This window comes from Aquarana catesbeiana, linkage group LG02 (assembly GCF_042186555.1).
Source record: "Aquarana catesbeiana isolate 2022-GZ linkage group LG02, ASM4218655v1, whole genome shotgun sequence".
Lineage (NCBI taxonomy): Eukaryota > Metazoa > Chordata > Amphibia > Anura > Ranidae > Aquarana > Aquarana catesbeiana.
Genome location: NC_133325.1, coordinates 151,842,694 through 151,863,918, shown reverse-complemented (window position 1 = coordinate 151,863,918; position 21,225 = coordinate 151,842,694). Strand labels below are relative to the sequence as shown.

Here is a 21,225-nt window from a genome sequence, read left to right as displayed (position 1 = left end):
ACAATCGACATTTCCACATGTAGGCACCCCGACGCATGCGTTTACGTTCGTGCCTATGTATATGTGAGGGTGGGGGGCCTCAAAAAAAATTGGGGGGGGTATGTGCTTGGGTGTGACTTTGTTTTTTTACAAAAAAAAATGTAAAAAATCTTACTTTACTTTTTTTTCATCACATAGGGGACAAACAGTCCCCTATGTGATGATTTTTAGGTGACAGATTCTCGTTTTTGAGATATGCAGGGTCTAAAAGACCCTACATGTCTCCCCTGTACTCCACTGAATGTTTTGCAATGCAGATTGCATTGCAAAACATCCTTTTCAAGCAAAGCGAGCTGGGGACACAGAGAGTTTGACACGGAAGTGACGTCAGAGACGTCACTTTCCAGGTCACAAGGAGGGGAGGAGAACAGACGTGCGTTGTATGCATACCTTTTTCAATAATTTCCACATGATATCAAATTTGCTGTCTGATTCGTTACCTCAATTCACTGGGTTATGCATCATGTAAACCGGAGCTCATGTTTTTAAATCTTTGTCTCGTATGGCTTATGTCCAGAGCCTTTTTTCTAATAAAACTAATCATTTTGAATAAAATCTTTTTTTTATTTATAATTGCTGCTAAAAAAAACCCACGGGGAACTTCCATTTTTCTTTTTTCAAACGTGTGTCCGTTCTTTTCTTTCCACTCTACCCGCCGGCACCCGCCATGGACATCCCAGACCCGCTGGGCAAGCAGAATCCGGTAGGCATGGTGGGGCGCCTTGGTGTGGGGGGGGGGGGGGCGCCGGAGTCTGCCTGTCAGTTTCACACACAATCCATGTGTGTGATACCCCCCGCCGTTAGGTCCGTATGACATACGGACCTGGCGACGAAAGGGTTAAAGGGTTTTGCTGCAAAAGGGTTAAAGCCAAAACCAAAAATGTAATATATGGCAGCTTGCAAATCAATAGATGTAGTGGCTGCATTAACTTCTTGCCGACCGCCCCACGCACATTTACTGCGGGGCAGCGGCTCCTGTGCGCAGAATCACATACAGGTACGTGATTCTGCAATTCCTGGTCTGATTGGCTACAGCAGGAGGGACACATTCAACCCTTCGATCGCCCCTGATGCTAATCCCTTCCCAGCCAGTGTCATTAGCAAAGCGACAGTTTATATTTTTAGCACTGATCACTGTATTGGTCACTGGTCTGCAAAAAAAATTAATAAATAAAAATAATAAATAAATAATAATTAAAAAAAGGCGATCCCTGAAAACTCATCTATTCAGGGAGGCCTATCCTGCCTTCAGCAACCAAATGTTCTACCTTCTTCCCTTCTTCCCTTCTACTTCCCTCATAATTTCATATTGGATGTGTTTTATAGCAGAAAGTAAAGAATATTGTTTTTTTTTTTTTCAAAATTGTCAGTCTTTTTTTGTTTATAGCGCAAAAAATATAAACCGCAGAGGTGATCAAATAGCACCAAAAGAAAGCTCTGTTTATGGGAAGAAAAGAACATCAATTTTATTTGGGTACAGTATTGCATGGTTGTGCAATTATCAGTTAAAGTAATGCAGTGCCGTACCGCACTAAATGGCCTGTTCGTGAAGGGGGGGGTAAATCTTAAGGAGCTAAAGTCGTTAATTTTACCTTTTTAGGCTTTTTTCCCTCTTTTTCATTTATTGACCTGGCCAGTAACACACCTCCTGTATTAGAATGCCTCCTCTCTGGATGGAGGAGCACAGGAGTACCTTTGGACAGCAGCATTGTCAGTCTGGGGGGAGGGAAGTGTTGAATGTACTAGCAGATTTAGATACACTCACAAATTAAAGCTGAATTCCAGCTAACACTTTATAAGCAGTTACAGCAACAGTTTTTCTCCTTTTGGGATTAAGGTTTGACATAAATAAATAAAAGCTGGTTATTGTAAGCACCCCTGTCAGTGTTTAATGGTTTGTCTCAACCATATAACTGATAGTTCTGCAGAACAGCTTATGCTCTTGAAAAACAACAGACATACTGGCACCACATTCAAATAAAAGGAAGAAAGACTAAAAAAGAAAACAAATGCAGCCATTACATCTAAGAATTATTAAGCTGTAATATGATTAATGTTTGATTTGGGGTTTAATACCGCTTTAAAGTGTCTGCATGTTAGCAGTATTGTAAGTTAGGGCACTTATAGGTCATGTCAGATTCATTTTAAAGTCTCCTTATTTGTACCATCTAGTTATATACAGATGTCACACCTATTGCGTTTCATATGCTGACCAGATCCACCAGCACCATCCTGATGAGATCTATTGGGGTTCAGTGCCTTGATAAAGTATTCATACCCTTTGTCAACAGCCAAAAACACAAATGTATTTTATTTGGATTTTATGTGATAGACCAACACAAAGTGGTTTTCCTAATTTTTTAAAAATAAATATGTGAAAAGTGTGGGATACATTTGTATTCAGTCCCCCTGAGTCAATACTTTGTAGAACCATCCTTTCGCCGCAATTACAGCTGTAAGTCTTTTTGGGGATGTCTCTACCAGCTTTTCACATCTAGAGAGTGACATTTTTGCCCATTCTTCTTTGCAAAACAACTCAAGCTCTGTCAGATTGTATGGAGAGCTTCTGTGAACAGCAATTTTCAAGTCTTGCCCCAGATTTTCAATTGGATTTAGGTCTGGACATTGCCTGGCCCATTCTAACACATGAATATGCTTTGATCTAAACCATTCCATTGTAGCTCTGGCTGTATGTTTAGGGTTGTTGTCCTGCTGAAAGGTGAACCTCCACCCCAGTCTCAAGTCTTTTGCAGACTCTTATGCCGCATACACACGATCAGACTTCTCGTCGGAAAAAGATATGCTGGCTTTTCCGACGGGATTCCGCTCAAGTTTGCCTTGCATACACACGGTCACGCAAAAGTTCGCTGAAATTAGGACCGTCAAGAACGCGGTGACGTACAACACTACAACGAGCCTAGAAAATGAAGTTCAATGCTTCCGAGCATGCGCCAAATTATTTCCGAGCACGTGTAGGGATTTTCCGTGTCGGAATTGCCACAGACGATCGCATTTTCGGATAGGAACTTTTCCCGACTGGAAAATTGAGAACACGCTCTCAAGCTTTTGCTGGCTGGAATTCAGCCAACAAAAGTCCGATGAAACATACACACGGTCGCATTTTCTGACGAAAAACTCTCATCGGTCTTTTGCGGGCCGAAATTCCGATCGTGTGTATGCAGCATAACACGTTTTCTTCTAAGGTTATCCTGTATTTGGCTCCATCCATCTTCCCATTAACTCTGACCAGCTTCCCTGTCCCTGCTGAAGAAAAACATCCCCACAACATGATACTGCCACCACCATGTTTCATGGTGGGTATGGTGTGTTCAGTGTGATGTGCAGTGTTAGTTTTCTGCCACACATAGCGTTTTGCTTTTAGGCCAAAAAGTTAAATTTTGGTCTCATCTGACCAGAGATCTTTTTTCCACATGTTTCCTGGGTCCCTCACATGGCTTCTCACAAACTGCAAACAGGACTTCTTATGGCTTTCTTACAACAATGGCTTTCTTCTTGCCACTCTTCCAAGGCCTGATTTGTGGAGTGCACGACTAACAGAGAGTCCTGTATTTCACCTGAAGTTATTTGTGGGTTTTTCTTTGCATCCCAATTTTCCTGGCAGTTGTGGCTGAAATTCTAGTTGGTCTACCTGAGCGTAGTTTGGTTTCAACAGAACCCCTCATTTTGCACTTCTTAATTAGAGTTTGAACACTGCTGGGCCTCTTGGCTGCTTCTCTGATTAATGCTCTCCTTGCCCGGTCTATCAGTTTAGGTGGATGGCCACGTCTTGGTAAATTTGCAGTTGTGCCATACTCTTTTCATTTTTGGATACCTGATTGACAGTGCTCAATGAGATGTTTAAAGCTTAGGATATTTTTTTATAAACCTAACCCTGCTTTAAACTTCTCCACAACTTTATCCCTGACCTGTCTGGTGTGTTCCTTGGCCTTCATGATGCTGTTTGTTCACTAAGGTTCTCTAACAAACCTCTGAGGGTTTCACAGAACAGCTGCATTTATACTGAGATTAAATTACATAGGTGGACTCTATTTACTAATTAGGTGACTTTTGAAGGCAATTGGTTCCACTAGATTTTAGTTACGGGTATCAGAGAAAAGGGGGCTGAATACAAATGCACACCACACTTTCAGATATTTATTTGTAAAAGAATTGGAAAACCATTTATCATTTTCCTTCTACTTCACACTTATGTGCCACTTTGTGTTGGTCTATCACATAAAATTCCAATAAAATACATTTATGTTTTCGGTTGTAACATGACAAAATGTGCAAAATTTCAAGGCTTATTAGTACTTTTTAAGGCACTGTAGGTAGGTGTTCTGGTTCAGATTGTGTGACTATAATAACCATCCTATGGGTGTGACAATCACTAAAAGTCCTGCTCATGTCATGAAAAACATGACATTACTTAATAATCTTTTTCCTTTTGCAAGATCTGTTAAAGTTTTAACACAAGATTCACACATTTTTCTAATTGGATTACATTGGACAGTGTGTGAATCCTGGGTGAAAGTTGTGCGAACCTTATGTGAATACATTTAGAAATATACTACACAGGGTTTAAGAAATAAATAAATATAGATAAATAAATATAAATAGACTCCATAGTTATAGTCCTGATGAAGTTTGAAGAAGAAAAATCTAAAATTTTGCTAAAAAAAAAGAAACCTGTTCCAAAAGCAATAATTAGGCCTGCATTTTAAAATGCTCAAAGCACAGGTTTACTTTTATGATCCCCCTCGCTAACAGCTCTTCTTTTTTCCCCCAAATCATGCTGTTTAGTCATCAGGTGCAAAGAAAGAACTGAATACTTCTGGGTATGGATCAGAGGCGTAACATGAAGCTTGTGGGGCCCAATGCAAAAGTTGACCTGTAGCCCCTCCACTACCACCCGTCACTTCTACCACACACCATGATACCCCCACCATGGGTGGAGCTTGAGGGGTCACAGGGATCACAATGATGACCCAATCCATGCTCCAGGGGGCCGTGGGGCCTCCCTGTCACATTTGATGTTACACTGTGTTGCTGGGGAAAAGCACTTGCCGCGTCACCTTGCATAGGTAATTCAGTAAACCCAGGCCTGTCCCGGGCCCCCTGAGTTTTTCTTGTTTCATCTACACAGGGTTAAGGGGCGAGCCCTTTACCCCCAGCGGTGCACTCTCTGCTCAGCTCTTCGCCCAATACAGTACAACCCCTCCCTCCCTGCCCTGCACATGCACACAAGGTGGGGGCAAGCAGGCCACACTCTGACCTGCCAAGTGAAAGCGGTGGGCTTGTGTGTGAATCTGGAAGTCAGAGGGCCCAGCCACCCCGGGTGGGGCCCAGTTTGGGCCCACTGAGGTCCCTTTTTTACATACAAGCCCACTGCTATTCACCCAGGCCCTCAGAGTTTATTGAATTACCCACGCAGGGTGACGTGGCAAGTGCTTTTCCCCAGCAACACAGTGTAAAACCTAATGTAACAGGGGGGCTGCACAGACCCCTGGAGCATGGGCAGAGTTGCCATTGCGATCCCTTCAAGCTCAGTCTATGGTATGGGTATTGGTAAACGATGGGGTATGAAAGCAAACTTGTTGCTTTGCCCTGCATACTTCTGTTATCACCACAAACAGGGGATTGATATCTATTTACTTAAAAACTAATAGGATAGGCTATTTCCATGTTAGGTCTGTGGTTGAGTTCAAGTAAAACATCCAAAGTGCTCAGGCATGTGTGGGTTTCTTTTAAGAAAGCAATTCTAGTGAAGGCAACAAAACCCTTAGATGATCCCGTAGAAACAAAAAGGGTTCCTATAGCCCTCTTATGATCAGCAGCAGGCTTTCTGTATTAGATTAGCCATATACGTAGCCCGAATAGGAAAAAACAACTAATTCCTCCCCCTCCATCCACAGGGTTTGTGGATGAATGGGAAGAATGTATTGATGTCAGAAAACACAAACAAATATGGACATATTAATTTCTATATAACAACATATATAGCTGTTACATCATTTTCACTTCAGTAAAGTCTGAAGAGAATCAAATAAACGTCATCCCTGTATTGCTATGAACCCTCAGTAGTAAACTGCAGCAGTGATGCTGATTAGTAAAAGTGGGTAGCAGACACAATACATTTTGGAGGTATCTGGATGTTAATTACATAAATTTTACGTTTATGCACAGTAAACTTGTGTGAAAGCACACATTTACTACAACCACTCATAGTAGGTAATGAGCTTTGCTTGTCCAAGTTGGCCAATACTCTCAAAATGTAAAGCCACCTCCTCATAAATGTCCGTAAAAGTCAAAAAGGAGAAGAGGAATCTAAATAGCTGATTCCTGTTTTTATAAGGCTGTTGGCTGATTTTTAGCCAGTATTTTATTTACTTAGTAGGTGTTTACAAAAAGATTGCTTATGGCGTTTGTATCGCTCATAGTCGTTTTTTCATCTCTACCTTACAGATGCAGTAAAAAAAAATACAAAATACATTGGTTTGGTTTCATAGCTATTGTAAGAAGCTGACTTTCCTTAAGTCACAAATGTAGATGAGAGTAAAGAATTTGCCAGCATGATCAGATAGGCGCTGGATGCACTAAACCCTTTGGGACACAGAGGTCCTGAGGTCCTTGATAATTGTCACCAATCATTGGTGACTATTCAGACACGTTTGAAGGGGGTTACTTGGTGAGCATCACCAAGTAACCCTCTTCAAATGTGTCTGAACAGCCTACCACTCCCATGCATATCAAAATGCTACAAGTCAAGAATAACAATGGTCATGTCAAGTAGCAAATACTTTAGTTAAGGCTCTTACCTTTTTGATGTTATAGATTCGGATCAAAACTCCTTTCCCCCTGTCGTTTAGTATTATGAGCTTTTCAGCCAGTTTGTGTTGATATGTAGAACCCAAAGCCATCTTGTCTACCAAAAAAGTTATCTTATCCTCTACTCTGTAGATGATCTTATTCTCTCCTCTGAAAACGTTATAGATTAAAATCCAGCAATCACCCTAGACTCCACATGCATCGGCGATGAGGACAAACTCTCTGAAGGCCCATGAGTGTCTGGATGGTCCCCAGAACATAAGATTTTGAGGCAACTTCTGCTTTCTATCAGAGACGCTCAACTAGTCATCTAGACATTAGCTTACAATGTCTCAGACACCCACTAACACAGAAACTTACAGAGTGACACAAAACGCAGAAGCTGACAGAGTACCTCTCACTCATACCACTTCCTCTTTGTATCTGCCTGTGGTGTCAGTTTTAGCTTTTTTTTTTTTTTTTTTATTTTAAGTTTATAATATCAACATATGTTACTGTGCTTTTATCCTCCATATCATTTTGGGACAAAAAAGTATCCTATAAAATGTAGCAAATATATCAAATCTATACTATGTATCATTCTGAGTCACCAAGAAGAAAGTACAGATTTTATGAAGTGGTTGTAAAGGCAGAAGGTTTTTTTATCTTAACCTCTTGCCGACCGCCCCGTGTAAATGTACTGTGGGGCAGCGCCTCCTCTGCGTGAAATCACGTACAGGTACGTGATTTTGCACCGTGACTCGCCGATCGTTCCCGACAGAGGCAGAATGGCAGTCTGCCAATGCAAACAAGACAAATCACCATTCTGTTAGTAGGAAAGACAGAGACTCTGTGTTTCTGCTAAGCAGGAGCACATATCTCTGTCTTCCCACAGTCAAAGCCCCCCCCCCCCCCACAGTTACAAAGCATTCCCTAGGAACACAATTAACCCTTTGATCGCCCCTGATGTTAACCCCTTCTCTGTTAGTGTCATTAGTACAGTGATGGTGCATATTTTTTAGCACTGATCACTGTATTGGTGTCACTGGTCCCCCAAAAAAAATCAAAAGTGTCACTTAGTGTCCGATGTGTCTGCCGCAATGTCGTAGTCCCACTAAAAGTCGTTGATCACCACCATTACTAGTAAAATAAATAAATAAATAAATAAAATCCATCAAAATATCCCATAGTTTGTAGACGCCATAACTTTTGCGCAAACCAATCAATATACGTTTATTGGGATTTTTTTTGCCTAAAACATGTAGCAGAATACATATTGGCCTAAATTGATGAAGAAATTAGATTTTTAAAAAAAATTTTATTGGATATGTTTTATAGCAGAAAGTAAAAAAATATTGGGTTTTTTTTTCAAAATTGTCAGTCTATTTTTGTTTATAGCGCAAAAAATAAAAACCACAGAGGTGATCAAATACCACCAAAAGAGAGCTCTATTTGAATGAAAAAAGGGACATCAATTTTATTTGTGTACAGCATCGCACGACCGCGCAATTGTCAGTTAAAATAACTTAGTGCCGTTTTGCAAAAAATGGCCTGGTCATTAATGGGGGTAAACCTTCCGGAACTGAAGTGGTTCATGCTTTCTATGCATTAGGATAAAAAACCCTTTGTGTGCAGCAGCCCCCCTAATACTTACCTGAACCCCATCTAGATACAGCAATGTGCTTCGAGAGACTCGGCTGTCCGCGACTCTCCCTCCTCATTGGCAGAGACAACAGCGAAGCCCCATTGGCTCCCACTGCTGTCAATCTAAGTCTGCAAGCCAGTGAGGAAAGAGGGGGGCAGGGGCTGGGGCTCTGTGTCTAAATGGACACGCGGAGCATTGGCTCAGCTTGGGTGTCCCCATAGCAAGCTGCTTCCTGTGGGGACACTCGGCAGGAGGGAGGGGCCAGAAGCGCCGAAGAGGCACCCGAGAAGAGGAGGATCTGGGTTTGTGCAAAACCACTGCACAGAGCAGCCCAGACATGTTTGTTATTTTTAAACAAAAAAAATGAGACTTTAGTATCACTTTAACTTAAAAAAGCTATTTTTAGGTCTGGCAATTTAGTAGTAGAGTGTTGTACATTGATTAATGCAGAAAGTTTGGAGTTTAAGTGGCACCCTTTGTTGACTAACTTAAAGCAAAACTAAAGGCAAAACTTTTTAATTTTGCATAGCGTAAGGAGGGTGAATCTCCCTTATGTCGCGTACACACGATCAGAATAGGAAAAAGATATGATGGCTTGTTCAACGGATTCCGCTCAAGCTTACCTTGCATACACACGGTCACACAAAAGTTCGCTGAACTTTCGACCTGACAAGAACGCGGTGACGTACAATACTACGACGAGCCGAGAAAATGACGTTCAATGCTTCTGAGCATGCGTCGAATTGTTTACGAGTATGCGTAGGAATTTTGCGCGTAGGAATTTGTACAGACGATCGCATTTTCGGATAGGAACTTTTTCCGACCGAAAAATTGAGAACATGCTCTCAATCTTTGCTGGCTGTAATTCGGCCAGCAAAAGGCCGATGGAGCATACACACGGTCGCATTTTCTGACCAAAAGCTCTCATCGGGCTTATGCTGGCCGAATTTCCAATTGTGTGTACGCGGCATTACAGTTTTGCAGACAGCAGTAAAAACTTGATAGGTGTTGTAATCCCTCTCAACTCTGTCCAAAATGAAAAAAAAAAAAGTTTTTCCTTTAGTTATACTTTAACCACTTCAATACCAGGCACTTTGAGCCCCTTCTTGCCCCAGGCCAATTTTCAGCTTTCAGCACTGTCAAACGTCAAATGACAATTGCCTGGTCATGCAACACTGTACCTATATTACATTTTTATATTTTTTGAGACAATATATATATATACAATTTGTCAAACAAGAAACAAGTAATTTCTTCACTGATGTGCGCTGAGGAGGCTGCACGGATGGGCACTGATAGACTGCATTGATGGGCACTGATGAGGCTGCACTGTGGGGCACTGATGAGGCGGCACTGATAATACAGTACTGATGGGCACTGATAGGTGGCACTGATAGGCTGAACAGATTTGCTGCACTAATGGGCACTGATATGTTGCACTGATGGACACTGATATGCTGCACTGATGGATTTGTAGACATGGACTGCTGACGAGTTCTTGGCTGAGAATGGGGCCACTCCAAGCAGATACAGAGGATGTTTGAACAGTGGGACTGATGTGACTGTATCGCCGCACTTGGTGAGCGGGCAATGCTGTCATAGACCTGTTGCTGCTAGTAGAAACTGAGCACACAGAGACTGAACATTTGACTAGCAGCCCTTATTACAGCATGCAGACTTTGCTGGGACTGTATTCATGTGCACTACCATAAAGACTGGGCCCCAATGCTAGCCAGCTGAAAAAATAGGGCAAAGGGCTGTCTTTGATCCGTTCAACTATATAAAACTCATCACCAAACTGCTGTAATCTAGTGAATACTGTATATTGTCTTGTGGATTTTGATAGACTGAACTCTCTATTTGCACATTTATGAACCTATTGCCATTTACTTCAATCGGTAACAATATATTAGGTTCTGCTACCACTTATCAGTCTGGTGTCTACTTCCTGGTATTCCTAAATTATAATTGTATGCAGAGTATTTATCTTTGTGTTCCAAACAGTATTACACTCTCTGTTTGCTTAACTTGTTGTCTAAGAGGGGACAAGGTTGTTCACAGGGTTGTGACAAAGAACAGAGAACCCAATCTATTAAGGCACTCCTATGGGGGTACAGTGCTACTGTAACCATGCAACAAATTCCATACTTGTGATTCAGCTTTAAACATGTATCATAGTGCTTAACATTTTGGGCACTGCATCGCTCTTTCAGCAAAATGCATTTGCCCTTTCCTTATGCTGCTATGCTGCAATCTATTAGTAAATGAATTGGAAGATACAGTATACTACATTTTCTTGTTTTCAACCTTTTACATTTCTTCAGTTGCTTCCTGGTATCTGGCCTAGGCCAAAATGATGTCATACATCCCATGGGGCTTTCTCAGTCAAGCATGCCTACATGTCTGAGCTAAAGGCAGATGGATTCCAGGAAGTAAATGCTACATGAATCATCTGCTCTTACTTATGATGGCCACAGCTAGAAATGCTAGGGGGTGTGTTCATTAAAGTGATTTCTCAACAAAATAATGCATGGAGACATGGATGGATGGGTGATTTCACTCTGAATATTAAAGCAGTAATAAACTGTTGAGTGTTTTTTTTTAACCTGAAATGCAATGTCATAATGTGCTCGTATGCATCGCATACATGCACATTATGTGGAACTTACCTGAAAACAAAGGCGCTTCCATCTTCATCCGGTCTTCTTTCAGGGTTCGTGAACTCTGGCTATGTAAGTGGCCAGAGCCTCGATGACGTCCCTCATGTGCACGGGAGCTGCCATTTACGGCACAGGACTCTGAAGGAATGGCACAGGAAGTGGCGGAACTTTCAGGATCGCAGCAGCCGTATTTGCGATTGGGCGCTACCGTTCTACCGCTGTGGGGGGGCCCATAAACCCGGCATCTCCCACTGCACCTCTAGCTTTCCGTTTGGGATGCAGTGGGGATTGTGGGAGGCGGCGATCGGCAGCTCTATAGTGCCTGCGAGATCTCCCCGGGGCTTGTAGGTCTCCTCCCGAGTGTATGCAGTGGAGAGGAGAGGGGCCTCTGACCCGGGCAGCTATCAGTTTCACTCTTCAGTGTATAAGTGAGTCGGCTCTCTGCTTGTACACTATCGCTGACAGCTGCCCGGGTCAGAGGCCCCTCCCCTCTCCACTGCATACACTCGGGAGGAGAACTACCAGCCCAAGGTAGATCGTGTAGTCCACAGGCACCATAGAGCTGCCGATCGCCCCCTCCCACCTCCCCCTGTGCTGGGGGTTGGAGGTGCGCAGACAACGGAGACCAGCCAGATACACGGGGGACCTCTGGAAGGGGGGGCTGTCTGGGGACCCTGATGTAAGGGGGGGGAGCTCTCTGGGGACCCTGATGTAAGGGGAGGCTCTCTGGGGATCCTGATGTAAGGGGGGACTCTCTGGGGACCCTGATGTAAGGGGGGGCTCTCTGGGGATCCTGATGTAAGGGGAGGCTCTCTAGGGACCCTGATGTAAGGGGGGGCTCTCTGGGGACCCTGATGTAAGGGGAGGCTCTCTGGGGACCCTGATGTAAGGGGGGTTCTCTGGCGATCCTGATGTAAGGGGAGGCTCTCTGGGAACCCTGATGTAAGGGTGGGCTCTCTGGGGACCCTGATGAAAGGGGGGGCTCTCTGGGAACCCTGATGAAAGGGGGGCTCTCTGGGGATCTTGATGTGAGGGGGGGTTCTCTGGGGACCCTGATGTAAGAGGGGCTCTCTGGGGATCCTGATGGAAGGGAAGGCTCTCTAGGGACCCTGATGTAAGGGGAGGCTCTCTGGGGACCCTGATGTAAGGGGGGCTCTCTGGGGGCCCTGAAGTAAGGGGAGGCTCTCTGGGGACCCTGATGTAAGGGGAGGCTCTCTGGGGACCCTGATGTAAGGGGAGGCTCTCTGGAGACCCTAATGTAAGGGGAGGCCCTCTGGGGACCCTGACCCTGATGTAAGGGGTGGGCTTTCCGGGGACCCTGATGTAAGGGGGGGCTCTCTGCTGACCCTGATATAAGGGGGGCTCTCTGGGGATCCTGATGTAAGGGGAGGCTCTCTGGGGACCCTGATGTAAGGGGAGGCTCTCTGTGGATCCTGACATAAGGGGGGCTCTCTGGGGACCCTGATGTAAGGGGGGGCTCTCTGGGGACCCTGATATAAGGGGTGGGATCTCTGGGGACCCTGATGTAAGGGGGGCTCTCTGGGGATCCTGATGTAAGAGGAGGCTCTCTGGGGACCCTGATGTAAGGGGGGCCCTCTGGGGACCCTGATGAAAGGGGGGCTCTCTGGGAACCCTGATGAAAGGGGGGGCTCTCTGGGGATCTTGATGTAAGGGGAGGCTCTCTGGGGACCCTGATGTAAGGGGAGGCTCTCTGAGGACCCTGATGTAAGGGGGGGCTCTCTGGGGACTCTGATGAAAGGGGAGCTCTCTGGGAACCCTGATGTAAGGGGGGGCTCCCTGGGGACCCTGATATAAGGGGTGGGATCTCTGGGGACCCTGATGTAAGGGGGCTCTCATCCTGATGTAAGGGGAGGCTCTCTGGGGACCCTGATGTAAGGGGGGGCCCTCTGGGGACCCTGATATAAGGGGTGGGATCTCCGGGGACCCTGATGTAAAGGGGGCTCTCTGGGGATCCTGATGTAAGAGGAGGCCCTCTGGGGACCCTGATGAAAGGGGGGGCTCTCTGGGGACCCTGATGAAAGGGGGTGCTCGCTGGGGATCTTGATGTAAGTGGAGGCTCTCTGGGGACCCTGATGTAAGGGGAGGCTTTCTGGGGACCCTGGTGTAAGGGGGGGGCTCTCTGGGGACCCTGATGAAAGGGGGGGGGGCTCTCTGGGGATCCTGATGTAAGGGAAGGCTCTCTGGGGACCCTGATAGGGGAGGCTCTCTGGGGACCCTGATGTAAGGGGAGGCTCTCTGGAGACCGTGATGTAAGGGGGGCTCTCTGGGGACCCTGATGTAAGGGGAGGCTCTCTGGGTACCCTGATGTAAGGGAAGGCTCTCTGGGGACCCTGATGTAAGGGGAGGCCCTTTGGGGACCCTGATGTAAGGGGTGGGCTCTCCGGGAACCCTGATGTAAGGGGGGCTCTCTGAGGACCCTAATGTAAGGGGGGGCTCTCTGGGGATCCTGATGTAAGGGGAGGCTCTCTGGGGACCCTGATGTAAGGGGAGGCTCTCTGGGGATCCTGACGTAAGGGGGGCTCTCTGGGGACCCTGATGTAAGGGGGCTCTCTGGGGACCCTGATGTAGGGGATGGGCTCTCCGGGGACCCTGATGTAAGGGGGGCTATCTGGGGATCCTGACGTAAGGGGAGGCTCTCTGGGGACCGTGATGTAAGGGGGGCCCTCTGGGGACCCTGATGTAAGGGGCGCTCTCTGGGGACCCTGATGTAAGGGGTAGGCTCTCCGGGGACCCTAATGTAAGGGGGGCTCTCTGGGGATCCTGATGTAAGGGGAGGCTCTCTGGGGACCCTGATGCAATGAGGGGGGGCTCTGGGGACCCTGATGTAAGTGGGGGATCTCACTTCAAATATGTAATGATATATATATATATATATATATATATATATATATATATATATATATATATACAAACATGGTATACATGTGTATGCCCGCCCAAGCGTATGACTTTCTTTACTTGCTACACTGCTATGGGCTCTAGCCCAATATCTTTTGTAGACCTAGCAATGCCCCTGGTGGGGGCCATTCATGGTTTATTGCACCGGGGCCCTGAAGATTCTAGTTACGCCTCTGGGCACAGGTATGCCATTCCTTCAGAACGTACGTCCCGGTGATGCCACCAGCTGCGTGTACCATAAATATCTCCTAAACAGCGCACGTTTAAGAGATATTTACAGTACCTATATTCAATTCAGTTTACTCCCACTTTAAAAATGAATTAAATGGTGTTTTCGCTTTGTGGTGCTCATATACAGTTTAGTTCTGCTTTAACACATTGGTTGGCTAAAACCCAAACTGAAAGAGCTGCTTGTACTATTTTCCATCTTTGACTTGCATTAATATTTCCCAGATTGTCTGGGATGGCTGCATGGTGTGTGTGTGAGGCGTTGTTGCTCTTGATCTGCTCTCATTGGCTGTGCATTTGTTGAATTTTTATTACACAGGGCTATTCTGCGAAATATACCCATTTAACTTGTATTTTTTAGTCTAGAAAATAAACAAAAGCACGGTACATTCCCTTTAACTAGTTCAGCTCTTTGGAATTAAACATAAACTGACAGCTGCAATAGTAAAGGTTTTTAGGCCTTTTTACAAACAAATGCGTGGTTGAGCTGTGTTTTTGCTGCCTGCCAACTGCCCTCATTAAGCTGCAGTTAGCAGCGGACGGATAACCCCATGGCAAAGTTGCCCAGACCTGTAGCGATTGGCAGGCAGCAAGTCCGCTGAATGCTACACATTCAAGTCAGTGAAGAAACACCGCAAACACCCTGCAACCGTGTGCAATGCACATGCTTATGACGCTTGTTGGCAATAAAAGGGGGTTAAAACAGGTGGTGAGGAGACATCTTTTTCTCACCCCCTGTCAGTAGGCAAAGGAGATTTAAGCCTCGTACACACGATTGGATTTTCCACAGACAAAACCTCTGACTTTTGTCCGAAGGCGTGTGCCTGGCTTTTGTCTTGCATACAAACGGTACACAATTGTCGGCCAACAAACATGAACGTAGTGACGTACTAGACGTACTACGAGCCGAAAAAGAGGAAGTTCAGTTGTCAGGTGCCACCCTTTGTGCTCCTTCTGCTAATTTCGTGTTAGTAGAATTTTGGTGAGTGTTGATTCGCGCTTTTCATTTTGCGCTTTTAATTTTACACTTTTAATTTTGCACTTTTCAGTTCGTTTATGAACGGCCATTCGTCAACCAGACATGTTGCGGAATCGAAGGAGATAACGTGTTATTTATTATTGGCCTTGGAGTTATTGCTTTGACCCAAGTCCAGTCCAGGAACAGGAGGAGGAGGATTTCTTGGACCAAAAATTGGTTGCTTTACTAATCGTGACCAATTATGTTATATGCCTTTGCTGTGGGAGCTCCAGGAGAATAATCCGGATTTATCTCCGGATGACGGACTCCTGCTTTCACCAACTCTTGGCATTGGAGACCCCCTATATTAAGAAGCAGGACACATGCATTAGGCTTTTATTTAATTTTTTGGTTGAATAATAATGATTTGATATGGTATATTTTCTATATTTTTGGATACAGAGAATGCACTTTTTGGTTAAGTTCTATTGGCAGATAGCATGTCTAATTTTATTTGTTTTCTTTTTTTAATGCACAATAAAAAAAAATTGTGTAGAATAATACTTGGCTATGTGTTTTACTTCAAATGACAGTTTTGGGAGTAGGCAGTTACATTTTAAAAAATACAATGTAAAATTGATAAGGGACACCAACATAGTTGTATCTTTGATCTTAAAAACTACGGATAATGGTGTTGTGGTAACTTGCACCAAAAAAAAAAAAATAACAAGCATAATAATATTATTCTTGATATCACTAGAAAAAAAGGCCTTTGAAAATGTGTTTTCAATAACTCCATCAGTATCACCAGCAAAGCAGCTTCATTATTATCCCATTAAAGAAGAAGAGAATGTGCGCTGCATTTCCAGATTTCATGACTTGCCACATCACGAATGTTAATTCTCCATTATGAACGCTAGTTTACAAGACTGACCGCTTCTGGTTTGTCCTTGCTTCCGAGCATGCGTGTTTTTACTTCGGACTTTTGTCCGACGCACTTGTGTACACACACTCAGAAAATCCGACAACAAACATTTGTCCGCCTATAATTTTAAAGCCTGCCATCCAACATTTGTCTGCGGAAAATCCGACAACAATTGTCTGATGGAGCATACACACACGGTTGGATTTTCCGAAAACAGCCTGTTATCACACATTTCCCGTTGGAAAATCCAATCGTGTGTACGCGGCTTTAGAGCAGTGGGTTCTCAACCTCAGTCCTCAAGTACCCCCAACAGGCCATGTTTGCAGGTTTTCCTTGATCTTGTACAGGTGCTTTAAATCAGCGTCAATAGCTTGGTATTTTGGACAGCTATTTTAAATTCCTAAAACATGGCCTGTTGGGGGTACTTGAGGACTGAGGTTGAGAACCACTGATTAGTTGCACGCCTAAATCTACCTTTAGACCCCTTTCACTCTGGGGCAGTTTTCAGGAGCTTTAGCGCTATAAATAGTCTCTGCTAAGCGTCTGAAAACCGCCTCCCATTCATTTCAGTCTGTCTTTTCACACTGGGGTGGTGCACTTGCGGGACGTTCCGAAAAGTCCTGCAAGCAGCATCTTTAGGGCAGGTTGGGAGCGCTGTACTTAGTGCTCCCAAAATGCCCTGCCCATTGGAATAAATGGGCAGCGCTTCCGAAGCGTCTGAAAAGCGCTTCCGAAGCACTGCAACATGGGAGTTTTTAACCCCTTCTTTGGGGTTAAAAATACTCTGCTAGCAGCTGAAAAACGCAGCTTAAGCGGTACTTTAGCGCCAACGCAGCCATGGGCCCAGTGTGAAAGGGGTCTTAATGTGCTGCCTATAAAGATTTTTGGGTCCAGTGTTTTCCGTGATATCACACGCACACGTCATTTAAGACTTGCCATGTTTGATATCTTTTTACTTGATGCAACCCCTGTCTTTTATAGTTCAACAAAAAACTAGCTTTGATATTGTATTTGTGTGCACTAGAAATTCATTTTATTATATTTTTTTCCTTAAAATAAGCGTTTGATAAACAGTTGCGCAAATGTTGTACAACATTAAAAAAAAAAAAAATTGCAGCAACTTTTTTTTATTCTATAGGGCCTCTGCTTTCAGAAACTATATAATGTTCTGGGGATTTGAGGTCATTTTATAGGAACAAATGCTGATTCTTACATGTGTTAAAAAAAAAAAAATGAAGAAATGTCCTCTAGTGCCGAAGTGGTTAAACAGAAAGGCATCGCGTGTGGAAGCCCTCCGCATGAATGCAGTGGTGCTAGGCTGACATCTAGTGGCTGGTTTTGATTATAGCAATACTACGTAAACTTGAACTTTACACACAGACAAAATTAGTCCGGGACAGGAGGGGGGTAACGGCACACATATCAGTGGCCGGCTACTCTGAGGATTACGGTAACACACAGAGAACCAATTAAGCTAATGAAGTGCTGGTCGGAGTGTATAAATGAAGGAGGCGGATATGTGGCAGGATACTACTCTCTGTTTTTAATCATAGCTGCCCAGGAGTCCGGTGTCCAATCACACACACGGTAAGGTGTTCTCTGGTCTTGCATTGTGACAGGTGATTGGTTGGGGAAGTGGTGTGGGCTCTCCTATCAGAGGTCTCCTCTCTAATGTACAATGTCTGTTCTCTGCTATACACCCCCATTTTATTTAATGGCAGGTGTCTTGCTGAAAAAGTTCCCCTGGTGGATAATGACCCCCCCCATGTACTGCGCAGCGATTGCACAGTATGAAGCACTACCGGGCTGAAAATAGCGGAACACGCACAGCTGAGCGTTAGCTTTACACTGCGCACATTTAACACCACATTCTACCACACGCTCCCGATGGTACCAGACAATGTCGCACATTCCCAATGCTTGTGCTACTCTGCAAGGGGGCGGATAATGAACACATTATCACAGTAATACACCCGCCCCTTGCAGAGTAGCACGAGCGTGCGGCAGCGTCGGCCACAATGTCCTGCTCATTGCGCAGGCGCCGTGTACAGCTCACTCACAGCTGTTCAGCTTTGGATCTTTTCAGCGGCTCCCTTGTTCGTCCTGTGCCGTACAGGGGGGTCAATATCTGCCGAGGGGAACTTTCTCTGCAGAACACTGGTCCTAGAGCCGGTGTTCACACCGCACTGCTCTGCAATTCACATTTCATCCACCAGGGGAGCTCAGATCTGTGGGATGCTCCTCCTCTGCACTGATGTGTCACATGACCCAGTGGTATCTGAGCTTTAGGCCCCTTTCACACTGGGGCGGTTTGCAGGGGTTATTGCGCTAAAAATACCGCCTGCAAACCGCCCCTAAACAGCCTCCGCTGTTTAGTGTGAGAGCCCGAGGGCTTTCACACTGAAGCGGTGCGCTGGCAGGACGGTAAAAAAAGTCCTGCGAGCCGCATCTTTGGAGCAGTGAAGGAGCGGTGTGTTCACCGCTCCTAAACCGCTCCTGCCCATTGAAATCAATGGGACAGCGCGGCAATACCGCAGCTATAGCCGTGCTGTACGAGCGGTTTTAACCCTTTTTTGGCCGCCAATGGGGGTTAAAACTGCACCGTTAGCGTCCGAATACAGCCGCAAAAACGACGGTAAAACAGCGCTAAAGATAGCGCTGTTTTACCGCCGACGCCCCCACCACCCCAGTGTGAAAGGGGCCTTAGTGAGGGAGGAAGATATGTACCATGGAGGGGGATCTGACCCCTTCACAGGCTGGCCAGTGCAAAGATTTTTGACACCCTAGGCGAAACCTCATTTTGCTGCCCCCATTGGCTCCAACCCTGACTATACAGGAAGCATCGGCTCTGCTTCCTCTAGTGCTGGCTCCAGTGCTGCGCCTCTAATTACACTACCGGTCAGTTATGTGCTGCAGCCTACAAAGCATGCGGAGGAAAACCAGTGGCTGGGCGCCCCTAGGCAGCTGTCTAGTGGTAGCACCGGTCCTGCTTGTGGCCCCTATGTGTTCCGTATTCCTGACCCCTTTTATTTGGCCACTCCCACTGTGGTGTGGGGGGATGCCAATTATGCCTTTTTTTTTTTTTTTTTTTTTTTTTTTATTTGGAACTTGAGCCTTTAACCACTTCAGCTCTGGAAGAATTACCCCCTTAATGACCAGGGCATTTTTTTGTGAAACGGCACTGCCGCTTAACTGACAATTGCGCAGGTGTGACGTTGTACACAACATTGATGGTTTGGTTGTTTTTTTTTTTTTTTTTTGTCTGTTTTTTACCCCACAAAATAGAGCTTTCTTTTGGTGGTGTGTGATCACTACTTGTATTTTGCGCTATTAAAAAGACAATTTTGAAAGCTTTTTTTTTTTTACCTTTGCTATAATAAATATTAAACAAAAACAAAAAAAAAATTCTTTATCTGTTTCGGCCAATATGTCTTCTTCTACATATGTTTGGTAAAAAAAAATTGCATTAAGCGTATATTTGGTTTGTGCAAAAGTTATAGCTTGTACAAGGGTATAGATTTATGGCGCTTTTTTTTTTTTTTTTTTTTTTTTTTTTTTTTTGTGGGACTGTGACATTGTGGTGGACAGATCAGCGACTTTTTGACAGCTAAAAAAAAAGCTATTGATTACTGTATAAATGTCACTAGCAGTGAAGGGGTCAACACTAGGGGGCGATCAAGGGGTTAACTGTTCCCTGGGAGGCGTTTCTAACTGGGGGGGGGGGGGGGACTGACTGGAGGAGAGAGATCACTAGAAACAGCAGATCTCGACTTCCCTGACAGAACGGTGATCTCTGTTTACGTTGACAGATCCTTGTTCTGGCTCCCTGAGGAGCGATCACGGGTCGCTGCTGGACATCTGCCGGCCACATGTGCCCCCTATAGCACTTAAAGTGGCCAACGTACACCTATGGCGGTTTGCGCAGCCGTGCCAACCTGCCGCCGTATAATGGCTTTTGGTCAGCAAGCAGTTAACCATTTGACCTCTGGAAGATTCCCCCCCCTTCATGACCAGGCTATTTTTTGCGATATGGCACTGCGTTTTTTTGTTTTTTTTTCCCTCACAAATTGAGCTATTTGATCACCACTGGGTTTATTAAAGAAAAAGGCCAACAATTTTAAGAAACCCTTTCTTTCTGTTATAAAACAACCAAAAAAAAAACTATTCTGCTACATGATTATTTTTTTTTTTTTTTTTTGTTTTTTTTAAATTCAGTAAGCGTATATTGATTGGTTTGCCCAGAAAGTAGTCTACAAACTGTGGGATTAAGGGCTGGTTCACACCACAAAAACGCACTCCAGATCCGTTCTGGATTCATTTCTGTGTGGTTTTGATACATATACGTTTGCATTCCAGATGCGTTTTTTTTTCTTTTTTTTTCTTTTTTTTTCATTGTACTGGGGTCTAGTGTGTTTTGATGCAACTTACTGCGTTCCAGTTCATGAAAAATGCAGCATTTTCTACTTTTTTTTTTTTTTTTTTTTATGCAAAAAAACACTGGTCTGCATGTGGTGTGAACTGGCTCATATACTGGAATTTTTGTTTATTTTTATTTAACTAGCAATGGCAAAATTGGAACTTATAGCGGGACTATGGTTATGTGGCAGACATTTTGACACTTTGTGGGAACCAGTGACCCTATTACAGTGATCAGTGCTAAACGTCAGCGATTTTTAGCACAACTGTAACATTGTGGCAGAGAAATCTGACAGTAAGTGACACTTTTTGGGACCAGTGACACCAATACAGTGGTCAGTGCTAAAAAATGCACTGTCACTGTACTAATGACACTGACTGGGAAGGGGTTAAACATCTAGAGCGCTCAAAGGGTTAACTGTGTCTAGCCAGCGTTTTTGTGTACTGGGAGTAGAGCTGCACGATTAATTGTCAAGGATCGTTATCACAATTTTTTTTTTTTTTTTTTCGTTGCAATCTTGACTAAAGCGTTTCATGATTCTTGCTATGCAAAGAATTCTCTCTGCCCTTCTGAAGCCACAGCCATCAAAAGAAAGGAAGAGAAAAACTGGGTAGTCTGCCAAGAATC

The 21,225-nt window shown here is 44.6% G+C and overlaps 2 protein-coding genes across 2 annotated transcripts in view; one reads left to right on the top strand and one right to left on the bottom strand.

Annotated features, from left to right (window-relative positions):
• NCKAP1L (NCK associated protein 1 like) overlaps positions 1 to 7,260 on the bottom strand; it is a 382,805-nt gene extending 375,545 nt beyond the window's left edge. The window contains exon 1 of the mRNA XM_073613639.1: positions 6,858 to 7,260. Within this exon, the coding sequence (XP_073469740.1) occupies positions 6,858 to 6,959 (102 nt within the window). The 5' untranslated portion in view covers positions 6,960 to 7,260. The remainder of the gene's footprint in view (positions 1 to 6,857) is intronic.
• A 10,266-nt stretch (positions 7,261 to 17,526) lies between these two features.
• LOC141127323 (uncharacterized) overlaps positions 17,527 to 21,225 on the top strand; it is a 39,871-nt gene continuing 36,172 nt past the window's right edge. Inside the window, exon 1 of the mRNA XM_073613638.1 lies at positions 17,527 to 17,768. Within this exon, the coding sequence (XP_073469739.1) occupies positions 17,659 to 17,768 (110 nt within the window). The 5' untranslated portion in view covers positions 17,527 to 17,658. The remainder of the gene's footprint in view (positions 17,769 to 21,225) is intronic.